The sequence below is a fragment of the Nipponia nippon genome, unplaced genomic scaffold (genome assembly GCF_047370975.1).
Source record: "Nipponia nippon isolate SJK-2023a ecotype South Korea unplaced genomic scaffold, ASM4737097v1 scaffold_18, whole genome shotgun sequence".
NCBI lineage: Eukaryota > Metazoa > Chordata > Aves > Pelecaniformes > Threskiornithidae > Nipponia > Nipponia nippon.
In genome coordinates this window covers 2,324,518-2,339,359 of record NW_028262334.1, presented here as the reverse complement: position 1 = coordinate 2,339,359, position 14,842 = coordinate 2,324,518, and the positions used below count along the sequence as shown (strand labels likewise).

At 57.0% G+C, this 14,842-nt stretch overlaps 1 protein-coding gene across 5 annotated transcripts in view; it reads left to right on the top strand.

Annotated features, from left to right (window-relative positions):
• The first annotated feature begins 1,219 nt into the window (after window positions 1-1,219).
• The window catches only part of RPH3A (rabphilin 3A), a 36,799-nt gene continuing 23,176 nt past the window's right edge, over window positions 1,220-14,842 (top strand). For 3 of the 5 annotated variants that reach the window (XM_087754791.1, XM_087754789.1, XM_087754787.1), the window contains exons 1-4: window positions 1,220-1,355; window positions 10,678-10,923; window positions 11,473-11,487; window positions 12,313-12,456. In XM_087754791.1, the coding sequence (XP_087610917.1) occupies window positions 10,847-10,923; window positions 11,473-11,487; window positions 12,313-12,456 (236 nt within the window). In that variant the 5' untranslated portion in view covers window positions 1,220-1,355; window positions 10,678-10,846. The remainder of the gene's footprint in view (window positions 1,356-10,677; window positions 10,924-11,472; window positions 11,488-12,312; window positions 12,457-14,842) is intronic. The other 2 variants (XM_087754790.1, XM_087754788.1) reach the window with 1 other exon arrangement.

Below are 14,842 nucleotides of genomic sequence, written 5' to 3'. Positions count from 1 at the left end.
TCCCCCCCCGACTCAGGCATCACATCCTTGGCCGTGGCTGAGCGTTGCTCAAAGCCTGTTGGTCTCCTCCTGCTCGCAGAGGCAGCCCAGAGCCATGTCTCACCCCCTCGGCTTCATCTCACAGCATCCTTTTATCAAACTTTTTCATTAACTTTCCCTCCTCGGCCGCTCGTGCTGAGGTTTGAGGCCAGCACTGCTTTCTGTCCCCTCCTGCCGGCAGATGATCTGTCCACCTCGCTTCACCTGGCTAGAGATGATGCAGGAGCAACTGGCAGGAGATCTTCTGGAAAGTCATGAAAGCCTGAGGGTGTTATGGTTCCCTGCTGGAATATCAAGAGTGGGTAAGACGGGGCTGCTAGAGTGATGAACTTGGCACGAAAGCACATTTGTGAGCTAGGCTCCATCCCAGCCCGGCTCTAGATCGCTCCTGGCTGTGACCTGAGTCCCCCATGCTCCGCACGGTCCCTGCCGCCGGGGGAGGGAGGTCAGAGCTCTGTGGCCAGGCAGTGGGCTCAGGCTGCTGCCCCTTTTGGTTTATAAAGCCATGGGTGCCTCAGCTCTGGAATGGGGTTCCCTCTGTGCTCTAAATCACCCGCTTTCCTTGTTCCCTGCAGTAACCGTCCCTGCAGGCAGGATCAGCGCTCTCCTGAAGGTCCGAGCCGTGCTAAAGTCACCGTAGAGCTTGGCCAGAAGGAGCGTTGCCCACTTGTGCATGGGGCTCAGGTTGGTCTTCAGGGTTAATCTGGGCAATGGCTACCAGGTTGTGGGAACCCCTGTGCTGCTTAAACTCGAGTGCAGGAGCCGAAACCCCAGTGATGGGGAGCCCGGCCAGGCAGGCAGCTCCCACAGCTTGTGGCCGATGCTGCAGGCGGTGCGTGGGGAAGGCGCCTGCCCCACTTCGGGCACGAGTGGGGAGATGCTGGCGCAGGCAGCTGGGGAGGCTGCGGGCAGGGCTGGGGGAGATGCCCAAAGCCCAGTCTCTCCCGGGGCGGGGGGTGTGTGTGTGCAAAAAACTGCTGTGTCCGCCAAGGATGGGGAGGGATGGGATGGGGGGAGAGGGGGAGGGATGGAGAGGGGATGGGATAGGGGAGAGGGTGGGCAGAGAGGGCGTGCCGCTGCCTCTAACCCCCAGCCCCGCCTCGCAAGGGGGCTGCGCCCCGGGGCGGGGGCGGCTCCCCGGGGCGGGCAGCGGAGCGGGGCCGGTCCCGGCCGTGTCCCCTCCCCGCACCGCCCCCGCGCCGCTCCGCAGTGCTGCCGGCGGAGCCGCGCTGCGCCGAGCCCAGTCGCCCAGCCCAGCCCAGCCCAGCCCGGCGGGAGAGGGCCGCGGCCCCCGGCCCGGCGGGACCCCGGCCCAGGTAAGGGGGTGTCGGGGCTCCCCGCGGCGCTGGAGCCGGGGGTGGGTGCGGGGAGGGCGGCAGCCGGTGGGAGGGGGGGTCTCGCCGCTCCTCTGGAGCCCCGGGGCGGGCAGGGGGGAGCGAGGGCGGCGCTGGGGGGGGGGTCCCCGCTGCGGAGGGGCAGGGGTCGGGGCTGCAGATCCGTGGATGCTCGGCCAAAGGCAAAATCGCCTCGCAACCCTGCTCGCCTGCCCGCGGGGAGCAGCCGGCCGGGGAAAGTTGCGGCGTCCCGGAGCTGTGCGGGCGGTGGGTGACCTCCCCCCGGCCGCGGCTGCCGTGGGAGGCCGGGGGCAGCGGCCGGAGCTGGCACCCGGTCCGTGTGCGGGGCTGGCATCGCCCCTTCGGCGCCTTGCCGCAGGTGGAGGCTTGCTCTGCTCGTTTCTGTTGGACTTCGCCGTGTGCGGGCAACTTTGGAGCACGTTGGGCATTTGGGGGTTTTTAAGTCCCTAAAATTGTCCCTTGACCCTTTTCCCGGAGCGTGAGCAGCCAGAGCTGCGGTGGCAGCGGGCGCTGAGCCCCAGCCCTGGGCGTCTGGCAGCGGTGGGATGCAGAGACCGTCCTGTCCCCGGAGCAGAGAGCGTGCTGCGAAGGTGCTTTGGGTTTTTTGCTCCCTGTTAGGGCTCTGAAAGGGCATCGCTGCCCGGCTCAGGGCTGGCTCAAGGGCTTTGGCAGGGGCCTTCTCTGCTCCTTTCCCAGGACAGACAAAAGTGTTGCAAACGGCATTAAAAGCTATTTGGAGTCGTAGCCTGAGACCTTCTGGGGGCAAAACAGCCACCACGGAAAATAGGCTGAGGCTGCCAATGCTGCTGTTCCCAGGGACAGATTGGTTCAGAGGGGACCCGATTATCTTTCTCGCTGGTGTCTTTCTATTAATTCTGGTTTCAGGTAAAAACTGGAGCAGCAATTTAGCTTTGAGCAATTAACATTTCTTCATTTCACCGCTAAAAAGCTCCGAGTAAGGTGGCTGCCCTGAACGTGGCTCTGCTTTGGGCTTGGTCCATGCTGTACTGTTCCTGGGATCTAAAAAGTGCGTGTGGATCAGCCCGATCCCCCCCTTCTCGGGAGGCTGCAATAAAAGAAAGATAATACAGGGCTTCAAAACACGGACAGTTGGCTCCAGGGATGCAAAGATTATAACAGATGAACCATTTGCTTTAATTACTGGTATCAAAAGCCCAGGCTGCAGCTTAGCCTGAAAATAAATATTGTTAATGTTGTGATACTGGGCTTTATTTGATGATGCATCATTCATCTGGTAGGGATTTAGTGAGCTGCTCGCTTTTGCTGTAGGGGCTGACTAAGGAGATCTGCGTTCAGCCCTTCCGTGGGGATCAGCCTGGGGTACGCGGGGCTGAGCCCCACGTGCTGAATTGGGGGTTGCTGTGGCATCCCGTGGGCACTTTGCTGGGCATCCCCCAGGAGAGCAGTGCTGGGTGGGCGATGCTCGTCCGCAGCAGCCCCGCAGCCGGGCGAGCGCCAGCCGCCTCCGGCAGCGCTGTGCCGGCTCCGTGCCGTGCGGTGGGAGCTCTTTGCCATCACCTGTGTGCGTGGTCTGTGGGATGGGCTTCCAGCAAAGCCCCCCTGCATCAGACCCACCAACCCCCTGAGGAGCAACCCACCTGGGTGCAAATACCATCCCCTGCTTGGCACTGGCTCCAGCCTGCTCTTCTACTTTCTCCTCCTTAACAGTCTTGCTTTTACACTGCCCCAGCTCCCAAGGAGAGCCGAGAAGCACGCTGAATGTGGAAAAAGCACATTTTATTTATGGAAGCACCCTTTGCAGCAAGGGTGAAACCCAGGAGCCCATTGCAGGACTCTGCTGCGCATCCGTGGCCGCGTGGGTACGTGCGTGCTGGTGTTAGATGTTCCCCGGTATTGGAAAGGGCAAGGGCAGGAAAACTGCTGAGGAAGGGTGAGGGGACTCACAGCTCCGGAGTCTCTTTTTGTGCTTAAGTTTTGAGGGACTTTTTCTGGAACCTGAAAACAAGATGGTCTTCCGTGCCTGCTGCAGGTCCTGGGGGCTGTTCTGGCAGCGGAGACCCTCTGCTTGCTCGCCAGTTCTGCTGGTGTCCCTGGCCCGGTGCCCTCCTCCTACCCACAAACAGGTGACGGTGTCACTGCAGTCATTGCCAATTAGTGACAATAAGTGATGAATCGCTCCAGGTGGTCCCAGCCGAGCACTCAAGGTCTGGGTGGGGAGGAAAGCTCTGCTCCCCAAGGCAGTGCCCCCAGGTCCAGCCTGATTAATTCCTCCATCCTCCTTGAAGCTGGAGACTGGGGAGTGGCTGGGGCTAACGAGCATGATGGTTTATAACGTTCATGTGTTGGAAGAAGCCCTGGCTCCGTCCCTGTTGGTACCTGTGTGGGTCTGAGCAGCATTGCTCTCCTCCAGCCCTGGGAGGTGGGTACGGACTCTCCCCTTTGCGCCCAGTGCGTCGGTGATGGGGGGCAGGCCCAGCTGTGTGAACCCAGATGCTTAATGAGGGTGTGTGGGGAGAGAAAGGAGCTGGATTTAGTGACTGGGGAAGTTGGGAGCCCGGCATCTCCCAGGGTGGTGCGGATGCTGAGCCAGGTGGCCACGTGCTCATCTCTGCTGGTGGCTGGGCTTCCCATGGCTCTTGGGGAGGGTCGGGCTGCGGTACCGGGGAGACCCCTTCTGCACAGGCGTGTTGTGGGGTGCCTGGCTCTGCATGGCTCCTCTGGTCCTCGCTGAGCATCCCTGCTGCCCCTGAGGCAGGCAGGTTTGCAGCCGTGAGCATCCTTCGCCCAGGGATGTGGTCCGGGGATGGGGCATGCACCCACCCCTGGCTATCGCCGCTGTGGCGCAGCGTGATGCCGTGGTCCTGAACCACCGCTGGAGCATCTTGTGGGGACTGTCACTGTCAGGAAACAGCCCCCGGCAGCAAGCAGGACCTACCACTTCCGAGCACGCTTTGCATCGCTGGGCTCACGGGTACTTCCCAGCCTTTTCACATCGCTGAACTTCCTTCAGCTGCTGCTGCTGTCGTTGTATGGGGGTTCCTGCACCGGCACCCCTGATGGGCCGGTTCATCCTGGTGGCTTCAGCCGCGTGCCCTGTCCCTGGCAGTGCCCAAATCGAGGGCGGCGTGCCGGATCGGTGCAGCGATCTGTTGCTAAGCAGCCTTTGGAGCAGCTCTGCCGCGGTGAGAGGAGCGATGGCAATGCTGCCACTGCATTTAATAGCATCAGGTAGGCTTGGAGTGTGCTCGGGCATCGCCTGGCCGGGGACCCCCAGCTCCAGCGGCCACGGGTAAGTCATGGAAACCCAGAAGTAATTTTTCTCTTTTTTTTTTTTTTCACCATTGTCTTTCCTGCAATTAATCAACAAGAGTAAATCCTTGTGACAGCATCATAACAGTGTTTGGTTTGTGAAGGAACTGCTGAGGAAATGTCAACGTGCTGCTTAAATAAAATTGACTGTGTGCTGCTGCTCAGCTGCCTTGGGATGGATCTTTGTCTGGAGGATGACAGGGAGCTGGGAATTAAAGGGGAATTTAAAAAAGGCATCTCGGCACCTTTTGTGAATTTAAAAGCAGCAGATTTGGCCAAATTAAAGGCATTGGCATTTGGGAGGGCTCCTAGCCCTGTTGCTCTGGGCTGGGCTGTGGTGTGGATTTAGCTGGAGGGCAGCGGAGGCAGGAGCAGCCCCATGGGCTCCTGCGTGCCCCGTGGGTGAATGCCCCATGCTGACGAGCGGTGTGCCGGGTTGTGGCGGTCCCGTCCCGGCGTGCCATGGGGCTGGGGCTGGGTGGATGGGTGCTGTGGGCAGAGTGCTGTGGGCAGGCTGCCGCCCTGTGAGCTCGTGGGGTCAGCCATGGGATTGGGGCATCAGAGGGATGGCCAGGACTTTCAGTGCTTTGCATTTCTTGTACACCTCTGATCTGTGGATCGCTGTCACCTGTGGACTGTGGCCATCACCATCGTTACCTGTGGGGCCACATTTAGCCTTAGTTAACCAACTGGTGCCAAGCTGGCCTGGGAAGTTGCGGGGCCTTGGTTTCCTGTAAGGGTCTGGCAAGGGGATGAAGGATGAAACGACCTGGGTTTAGGACTCACCGGTTCTGGGTCTTTCCTGAAAGCTGAATTTCCAGGACCCCCAGCCCTCGCTTTGCCGCAATGTGGTCGGAGGGCTCTGTGTCCTGGGGTCTGGTCCCACCTCGCGCTGTCTCGCACCGGAGCAGCGTTGCCGGGTGGTTGGGGTGCGCAGGTCCCCGCGGGAGCACGGGCAGTGCATGCTGCCCTGGCTGTGGGTCACTCGGCGGTTCTCCTGGAGTCACGGGGTGACTGTCCTGCTGTCCCATGCCCCGATGCCAGACCTGTCCGGGTGTCCACAGGCGGCTCCAGGCCAAGCAGCTTCAGTTTGCCACTTCCATGTGTTTCTGCCAGCTGAGATCTGCCTTTTTTCTTTCTTTTTTTAAAGGAAAGTCTCGAACGTGGGCTGTTTCCTGAAGTGCCATCCATAAAGCAGCTTGCCCAATTTTGCCCGAACTTTCTAAAACGATTTACATCAGAGTAGAGACAAAGCAGGGATGCTGGCTGCCTGGGAAAGTCGGGATTTGAGGGATTTTTGGTGCATGGGACCCTACGGGGCTGGACTGCCCTCCGGCCCCTCCGTCTGGTCTGCTGATTATTTTGCAGCATTACACAGCTGCTTCAGCAGTTGTTTTGGGGCTATTTACACATTTTTTTCCCCCTTTGCAGGTAAATCCATTAGTACCAAACCCTGCCTGACCCTGGAGGGGAGAGCACACCGCTGCCTGCTCAGTCAGGGACTCTGTGGCCCCTACACCCACGCACGTACGCCATAGGGGATGCTGTGGGGTGTGCGTGGCTCCTGTGCTGGGCAAACTCCTTTTCCTGGGAAAGGAAGAGCCTGGGTGTTGCGAGATGCTCGGGGCAGAGCCGGACGACACGGGGTGCGCAGTGTCTACACCAGGGCTCCAGTCGGGACCCGGGGTCCCCTGCGGCTTGCACAGCTCTCCTGGGTGCCAGGCACCGGTCCTGGGGCATGGAGGAGGGCAGGATCTGGCCCTGATGGACTCGTGAGATGGCTATGAATGTCACCACTAGCTGGGAGAGAGCTCCAGCTAAAAATGGTGTTTGGGAATGCGTGTGCCTGCTGAGAAGTACGGAGGCACGGTTCCCATCCCGGGGCTGCCAGCATGTCCCGGCTTCTCCGTTTGCCCTTCTCACCGCTCTCTGGGGGCGTTCCCCGTGGGTCCTTGTCACCCCAAAATACACACCCGTTCTCCCTGGGCATGGGGCTGGGGAGCCCCATCAGGCAATTGCATGCTCATACCCTATTTTTCCCTCCCCATCCCCAGTTCCACAATCCAGCTGGGGAGCGTAAATTGGCTCCCGTGCCCGCGCTGGCCTTGGAGCTGGCGCGAGAACCCCATCAGCCTGGTGTTTGGATCCATTCAAGTTCAAAACCTCCTGTTTGGTGATGACGCGCAGAAATAATCTCTCACTTGGCATCCGAGTAGCAGTTTGGGTTATTTGTTTGGGGTCTGGCTGCTGGTGGTGAATAAGAAGCTGCCACCGATGCTCTGTCTGCAAGTGTGTTTCGCCGAGTGAATGGACGGGCTCTAAAACCTGCTCTTTCAAACCAGATTAATCGCATTAGGCTTTGTCAATGCAAAAATTACCTCATCATTGGCACTGGCAGGTGGTGTAGAGCAGCAGACTTATTCAATATTTAAGAAAGCTGCATTGCAGAGCTGAGAAGGCTGGAGAAATAGGTTGCCTGTGTCAGTGTCTTTGCTGGTGGAGATGATCTCTGCAGGCACCGCCAAGTGTGAAACGTTGAGCTCACTGTAAAAACCTGATTATTGCACTGGGAGTCTTTAAAATACTGAATTTTCTGTTTTCTACCTCGGTATGTTATTTCCAGATGGCTAAACCAGTGTGTTTGGGCAGTCCTGGAATGGTCTCTCTTTGCAGATGCCCAGTTGGTGGTCACAGTGTGGGTGCCTCCGGTGGCTTCAGGTCCTGCCTGGGGCACCTGCTGCCCTGTGTCCCTCCTGGTGCCCATGGAGCAGGATGGGCTCCCGCCGTGGGGCTCCCGCTGCCTTTCCCTGCTTGCCCAGGGCTGCTGGAGGGTGGGGGGGACCTACCGGCTGCTGGCGCTGCAGCCACCAGATTTTGGGTGCTGGCGATGGGCCTGTGAATCGGCACCTCTTGGCTCAGAGCGAGCGGCGGCTGTGTGCGGGACGACAGTGCCGGCGGCGCGGGGAGAGGCAGAGTGATTCATGGAAGACGTTCATTCCCTTTTTATTAAGGCATGATCAAATTCATGGGCTCTGTCATACAGAAGTAATGGAGCGGCGTGATTAGAGTCATGTGGCTCTTCCTTAAGGCCAGAAATTAAGACCTCGCTTCTATTCCTGGCTCTGCCCGGGACGCGCCGTGTTCACGCCGGCGGGAGCTGCCGCCTCGCTCCTCCCGACCTCCGCTTGCAATCGGGGAACCTCGAGCAGCTAGCACCACGCAGGGACAAGAGGGACCTGGGGGAGCAGGTCCTGGGACCCTTTGGGGATAGCCAAACCCTGGAAGGTCTTGGCATCCTCCTAGGGTGGGATATTTCCATTTCATTAACTAAATGCTGCTGCAGCCCATCGATCACAACTTGGATTGCCACATCCTTTTGCTTCTTGCGAGCAAGGATTTGGTGGGGGCAAAAAGCCACCGTAAGCTGTTATTTTGTTCTTTACTGTGTGCTAAAAATGCAGAACCAAGCATTAGGACAAGCAAGAGTAGTTGCTGGAAGTAATGCAAAGTAGATCTTCAAAATCTATTATTTATAGGCGGAGGGAAAGGCTTGTGTATTCCTCCAGGAGCTGTCCCCAGGCTCTTCTCCATCCGCAACAAAGCGAGACACCCGTGGCTTCTCTGTTACTAGCAGAAAGTTCTAGTTGGGGGAAGGAGTTTTCCTCCCCACGGGCTGAAGTGCTGGTGATTACCCTCTTCACTAGGAAAAACCAGGGATTTTCCCCTATTTGCAGGGCCAGGGTGGCCACTCCTGCTCTGTGTGACCTTGGGCAAGTCCCTTATCCACCTGCACCTCCCCAAAAATGGGTGCTAGCGGCATGGCACTGCCCTTCCAGGGCACCCCATTAAATCTGCCTGCAGCCCTGTGAGAGCCCCCGCTCCCGGCTGTAGCGGGACCCTAAATCCCCGGCAGGAGTTTGCTGCTGCAGTGCAGATTGTGGAAGTGGCAGTGGGGATGTAAATGAACAATTTGCTTATTTAACTGACCTTGTCAATCAGAGCCTTCTGGTTTGGCACAGGAATAGTCGCTGTATGAAACCAGCGGAGCACTAATTACCCCATGTGCTTCACTCCTCTCCCCCCCCCCCGTATTTTTTGGAAGCTATCAGTGAAGCAAAGGTGATTCTCAAATCTCTGCTGACTCTTAAGAGACTGATGGAGAAACCCCTGCAATATTGCAGAGCAGAAAGTGGAGGATGGGAATTATATTTTTCCCCCTTTCTGGGAACGTTGCACATTTTTTCATGGCTCGGAGTTTGTGATTTCAGTGGGGTGGTTTTGCAAGCTCCCGTTCTCTATCCTTTCCTTGGGACAACCTCCCTAGTGATCCCGTGGGAGTTTTGCTGGGAGCTGGAGTCACTTTGTGCCCTGCAAAGGTGTATTTGCCATGTTTGGGCTGAGCTTTGGTCCTGCTGGGATCCACTGGCAGCTCTGGGATGCTGGCTTCGGCGCTGGGACCCAGCGGGATGTGGGTGGCTGAGTGGTCCCTTCCAGTCGGCGAGGAGTCTGGGGCAGCATCTTCCCAGGGCAGCAGGTTTGGGAGGATGAATGGACCATGGGCTGGGAGCAGCCCTGGTGCCCATGGGCCAGGGTTTGCAGAGGGGCTTGGGGGTTTTATGTTTTGGTTTTGGTTTTGTTTTGGTTTTTTTTTTTTTTTAGTTCTGCTGCAGGCAGGAGGAAGCAATTCAAATGCAGGTGCTGCGAGCGATGCAGGCGGGAGGCTGCTGCCGTGGGGGGATCCCAGCGGGTACCCCGTGCCGGCTCTGCTTCAGCGTTCCACAGAGGAGGTGGATGGGGGGAAAAACCCATGGATGGGAAATAGTTGAACTCACAAAAACTTCCCCCGTTGGCGGGGGGCCCTAATGAAGGGGTGATTCATATCCTCCTCTGTGCCTTGTGCTCTCGTTAGTGCTACAGCAAAGCCAAGCCCTTCGTGGATGGATTGCCTTTTCTCTTTTATTTCCACCATAATGACTGTAAAGGGAGACTCGACCTGAGCTTCTCCCTTTGCAAGCAATATCTCGTGGGTGATGCTGTCTGTGGGCCCACAAGCTGCACCCTCTGCTCTTGGGGACCATCCCGAGACAGGTCTGGGTGTGACAGTGACTGACGGGGCAATCGCAGCGTCCCCTGGCACCCCATGGGCCGGGCAGGGGTGAGGGGCTGCGCAGGAGGATGGACCCTGCCCTGCCCTGCCCTTGGCTGGGGGACACTGCTCTGCCTGCGGTGTTTGCCCCGTGTGAAAGCATGGGTTTTCCCCCAGAAGAGACGATGGGACGGATGGATCCGTCCCCACACCGTGGGCGATGCTGGTCAGCATCAGCTTGGGCTTTGCCGTCCAGTCCCTGTCCCCATGCAGTGAGTAGGGGTGGTGGGTGGAGGGGGAAAGCAACCCCAGAAAGTGCGGATAAATAAGCACTTAGGTTCTGAATTTGACATCAATTTGTTTTTTCATAAACATGGTCAGTTTTGCTGAAAGGAGAAGGGTTTGGAGAGGTCCCTTTTTGGTGCATATTCTGGAGATGAGTAGGCAGAATGCCATCGTTGGGTCCTGTTGCCACATCCTCCTTCAGTGCCTCTCCAGGTTTCATTTTGCAAAAACTTTAGTAAATGAAAATGAAAAAGGAGGAGTTTTTGTTCCAGAGGGAATGTGGTTTGGGGGAGTACAGCGAGGTGTGCTGGGTTTGGGCGGGGAGAGTTTCCTAGTTTGTAGATTTTTTTCCCTGAAACGGAACACGCTCTTCCCTCCCCACGCTGAAGCCTCATAATTAATGTGAGGTCGCGTATCTCATTAATTACATCCGCACTGAGCACGGCTGCATTGCCCTCCTGGGAGGGTGGCGGTTGTAGGCTTCTGTGTCTCGTGCATGATATCGAGACAGCGACTAAAGTGACATTCCTGTTCCTCTCCCTGCTCCCACTCCTCTTAATGCCAAAAATAAAGCCCTGCCCCATGTGTTTTGGGTTTTTTTTCTCTCTTCTCTCTGTACAGCGTGGCTGAAAGCACCACGTTATCTTCATTGACATCACTGCTATTGGAGAGCGCGGGCAGACGAGCAAAGTGATTGACTTCCCGGGTGTGCCGAGTTGGCGCTCGTCGGTGGAGCACCCGTGCACCTAACCTCGCTCTGCGTGTCCCTGGGTCCCCTCGGCAGCCAGCAATGACCGATGCGGTGGTGGGCGGCAGCTCTGACCGGTGGATGTGCCCCAGCGACAGGACCATGTCTCTCCGGGCCAGGTGAGAGGAGGGCACCGGCGTTGCAGGGGTGCTGCTGGGGCGGGAGGGAGGAGACGCGGGTGCGGTCACCCCCGTTCCTCCTCTGGGGACATTGGGAATTGGCTTTGCACTGGTTGGATGGGGACATTTTGCCATGTTGCCTCCTAAACCCCCTAAGAAACGGTGGGGGGGACAGACCCATGGGTGTGCACGCACCCCTGTTCTGACAAGGAGCCCTGTCCGTCTGTCCTGATGCCCTCGAATGCAGCCACCGTGCAGGGTGATGCTGCATCCCACCACGCGGCAGGTCTCTGTCCCGGCTGGATGGGTGGTGGCAGCACCCATAGATGGGTGCTAGTTTTGGGTGCCTGGACGATGCAGAAGCTGGGCAAAGCTTGTGTTCAGTTAACCTTAACGCTTTGGAGGAGCAGTGGGGGTCCATGGAGAGGGACATGCTGTCAGGGTCTGCCACCCCCGAGGCGGGGAGAGCGCTGGCTGCGCTCGGGCTGAGCTGGCCTTCTCCCTTCTCCCACCTAATCCTTGTTCCCTCTCTTTCCCTGTGCCTCCCAGCAGCGAGAAGGAGCAGTAAGTATCTCGCTTTTTTTTTTTTTTGGCCTATTGCTCTTTACCTGCTACTCTAACGGTCTTGAGAGAACGGGGAAAAAACCTTGCCCCGGTTGCAAGATAAAAGCAATTAATTTGGGGAAGCGTTGCACAGGGTTTTAATGAATTTTAAGGTTTAAGACTGTGTGGATCTGCTCAGCCCAGGGGCAAAAGACCCAGGAAAGGTCTTTAGATGAGCAGAAGGAGGAGGCGCGTTTGCCTTTTGCGTCCTTTGTTAGCGTTGCCCCTCTGCCGCCTGCTAATTTGCAGGGCTCAGTGGCAGATGTTCGTGTGTCACCAGGTTAAAGCTGCTTGATGCCCAGGCTGTGCTTGCTGTGTGAAAGGATCTTTGGAAAGGATGTTAGGAGAGGAAGAACTCCCATGTTTGATGAAACGTACCCAAAAAAAGGCCCGCTCCTATGGCCATTGCCTCGGTACCGCAGCTCACTGGCAAACCCGGTGTTACGTGGCAGAGAGCAGGGTGCAAAATTAGGCACATCAGTTGATGCTTAACATGGAAATAATGAGAATATTTTTGAAAAAGAATTGATTTTCTCCATATGAAACAAGTGTTTCCATATGAAACCCCCCCAAATGGGAATAAGAGCTTCCACCTGGTGGGCGGGGGCCATTCGCAGGCTTCCTACTAGAAGAGAGCTTGGAGGATGGAGAGGTATCGTACCCCTTCTTCCCTGGGCTTGGGAATGGGTGCCTGGCTATTGCCCACACACGCGCGTGATTGCACACACACATGTGCACGCACGCACATGATCTGTGGACGAAGCCCTGGCCCCCCTCTCCCCGCAGGCTCCCTGCCGGCTGGGCATCGCGGGGCGGCCAGCCCGACTGGCAGCGCAAGGGCGAGGAGCTGACGGACGAGGAGAAGGAGATCATCAACCGAGTCATCGCCCGGGCTGAGAAGATGGAGGAAATGGAGCAGGAGCGCATCGGGTAAGGCAGTGGTGGCACCGGCACCACCGCGCTGGCAGGACGGGAGGGACCCTGAGCCTTGCCGGTGCCTGTGGGGGAAAGCGCTTGCTTGGCTGCTTTCCTGGCCGGCAGCTACTGCACTGCAGTGTTTCTCCTGAAAGGGAGCCTGCGGGGGATCTTTTTGAGCTGGTGCTGGTCCTTGGCCAGGAGGAACCTGTAAGCAGGGGAGGGAGCCGCTCGGCATGCCGCTGCCACTCGGTGTGCCGCTGTGTTCTGGACCAAGAATTTATAGCCTTATTGATTTCCCCCCCCACCTCTGGTCAAGAAGGGATCATTAATAACATCTCATTTCGTGGAGTGAAGCTGCTGCTGCTGCTTGCCCAGTCCTGAGCCCAGGTGCCCGTGAGCGTGGGCAAAACCGTGGCTCACCAAAAAGTGTTTTATCTTGTTTTGGGAACATGGATGGATCCATCACCCCTTCCAGCTGCGTGTCCTGGCAGTTAATCGCTCCTGCCACCCAGAAAGGAGCTGTCTGTGAAGCTGAATAGGTCTGAGTGATGCCCAGCCTCAGGGCTGGCCAGGAGTTGGGACCAGCTCCTGGGGGGGCTGGGGGTGCTGGTGCTGCCCCAGCCGCATCTGTGGTGGGGTAGCCACGATTGCTGGCAGGTGCTGTGGGCATCCCCGGTGCTGATGCACCCTGGTGTGGAGCAGAGGGCAAGAAGTGCCCGTATTTGCTTTTACTGCGTCTCTACCCTGCCTGGACAAAGGTGCCAGGCGAAATAATGCTAATAATTAGGTATCGACTTGCTGTGCTGGGGATGGTTTTCCAGAGGGGATCTCCATAATCCTGTTTGTCAGGCGTCATGCCTTTTTTTCATTACAGAGGAGCATTTTATTCTTGCTGAGCTTAAACGTCAACTGCTTTGTTTTTCCTTGCAGGGAAAATACTCAGGCCCAGGCAGGAGCTGTGCGCTCTGCTGCCTCGGAGAACGTCAAAGCCCCTCTCGTAGCTCAGGGACAGCTTTGCTCAGCAAACAGGCGCGTGGCCCTGCAGGGCAGCCGCTTGGTGAGATGCAGAGAGGACCTGCCAGCGCCCACAAAGCCTCGCGCTGCAGCCGGAGCTTTAATCCGTCACTCCGGCTGCTTAATAACCCTGAAATATTGAGCGTGCGTTTGCGATGCAGGCATGGGGTGCTCCAGCTGCAGCACACAGTCTTCCTTGGTGGCTGCAGCCTGTTGCCTCCTAAGTGGTGGATTTATTTACTCATTTTTAGAAATACTTTGTTAGGAGCAGGCCTGTGAACAGCTTAGGCAGGTATCGCCTCCGCGGCGGCTGTTCGTGCTGCCTGGGGCTCGGCGTGTGCCCCGTGGGTGTGCTGCTCCCCTGGGCTCGGGGTGGCTCCCGGCTGGCATTGCCTCGCGTTACAACGTGCAATGCTTTCCTCTGCTGGCTTTCTGGCAGAAACCAGGTGAAAGTAGCTATGAATGGTGGTGATTCATTCCCGAAAAGTGCTTACAAACAGCGTTTCCCCAGCTTTGCACATTTGCAGCCCAGTAAGAATTACTCTCAAACGTGATGCTCTTTGGTTTATGCATAAATCAACTTTAGCAGTGAGGGAGAGATTTTTTTTTTGTTTGTTTTTTGCATTGTGCATTCCTGCAGCTGTTTGCAAACCTGCAGAAACTCTCCCTTTTGCTTTCGTTAGCCGAGTCGGAGGAGGTTTTCTCATCCTCATTCATGAAAAAGCCAGGCGGAGGACTTCGTGCCGTACTTGGAGTAGAGCAAGGGAAGGCTGGCGGATGTGCAGTCGCAGCTGATTTGCCTCCTGCGTGTAGGCGTAGCAGGAGCCTTGCCAACTCCTTTGTGTTTGTTGGCTTGCACAACAAGAGCTGTAGGATGTGCAGCTACAGAAATATGGGACAGCGTCTATATCAGTCTCGTACAGAATCACCCGTTCAGGAGCTGCTCGGATGTTATCCAGGATAGCTCCTTATATTACAAAATAATCCGGGTTTGCCAGGCTGGCCTCTGGCAGGGATGCAGCGGTTGTGACAGTGTCCCTCGGTCGGACAGGCTGCTCTAGGGAGATGCCCCTGGAAAGCCTGATTTTCTGCAATTTTCTGGGATTTTCTATTTCTGTAATGGGAAAAAAAAGGAAGACCCATTAAAAACCTGGTTTTGGTTAACGTAAGGAATAGCTTAATGAAGTGAATGTGTCTTCCAAAGGGGGAACATGTGGTAAATACTTGGACTTGTCTTAATAAGTGGATGTGTTTGAGGGGGTGCATTTGAGCTTTACATGTAATACTTGAGCAATCACGAACTCAGCAGCTGGGTGCTGGTTGCAAATGAACCTCCTCGTGCCTTGAAGTCCCTCCTGGTTTAGTGCCATCCATCTCCTCCATC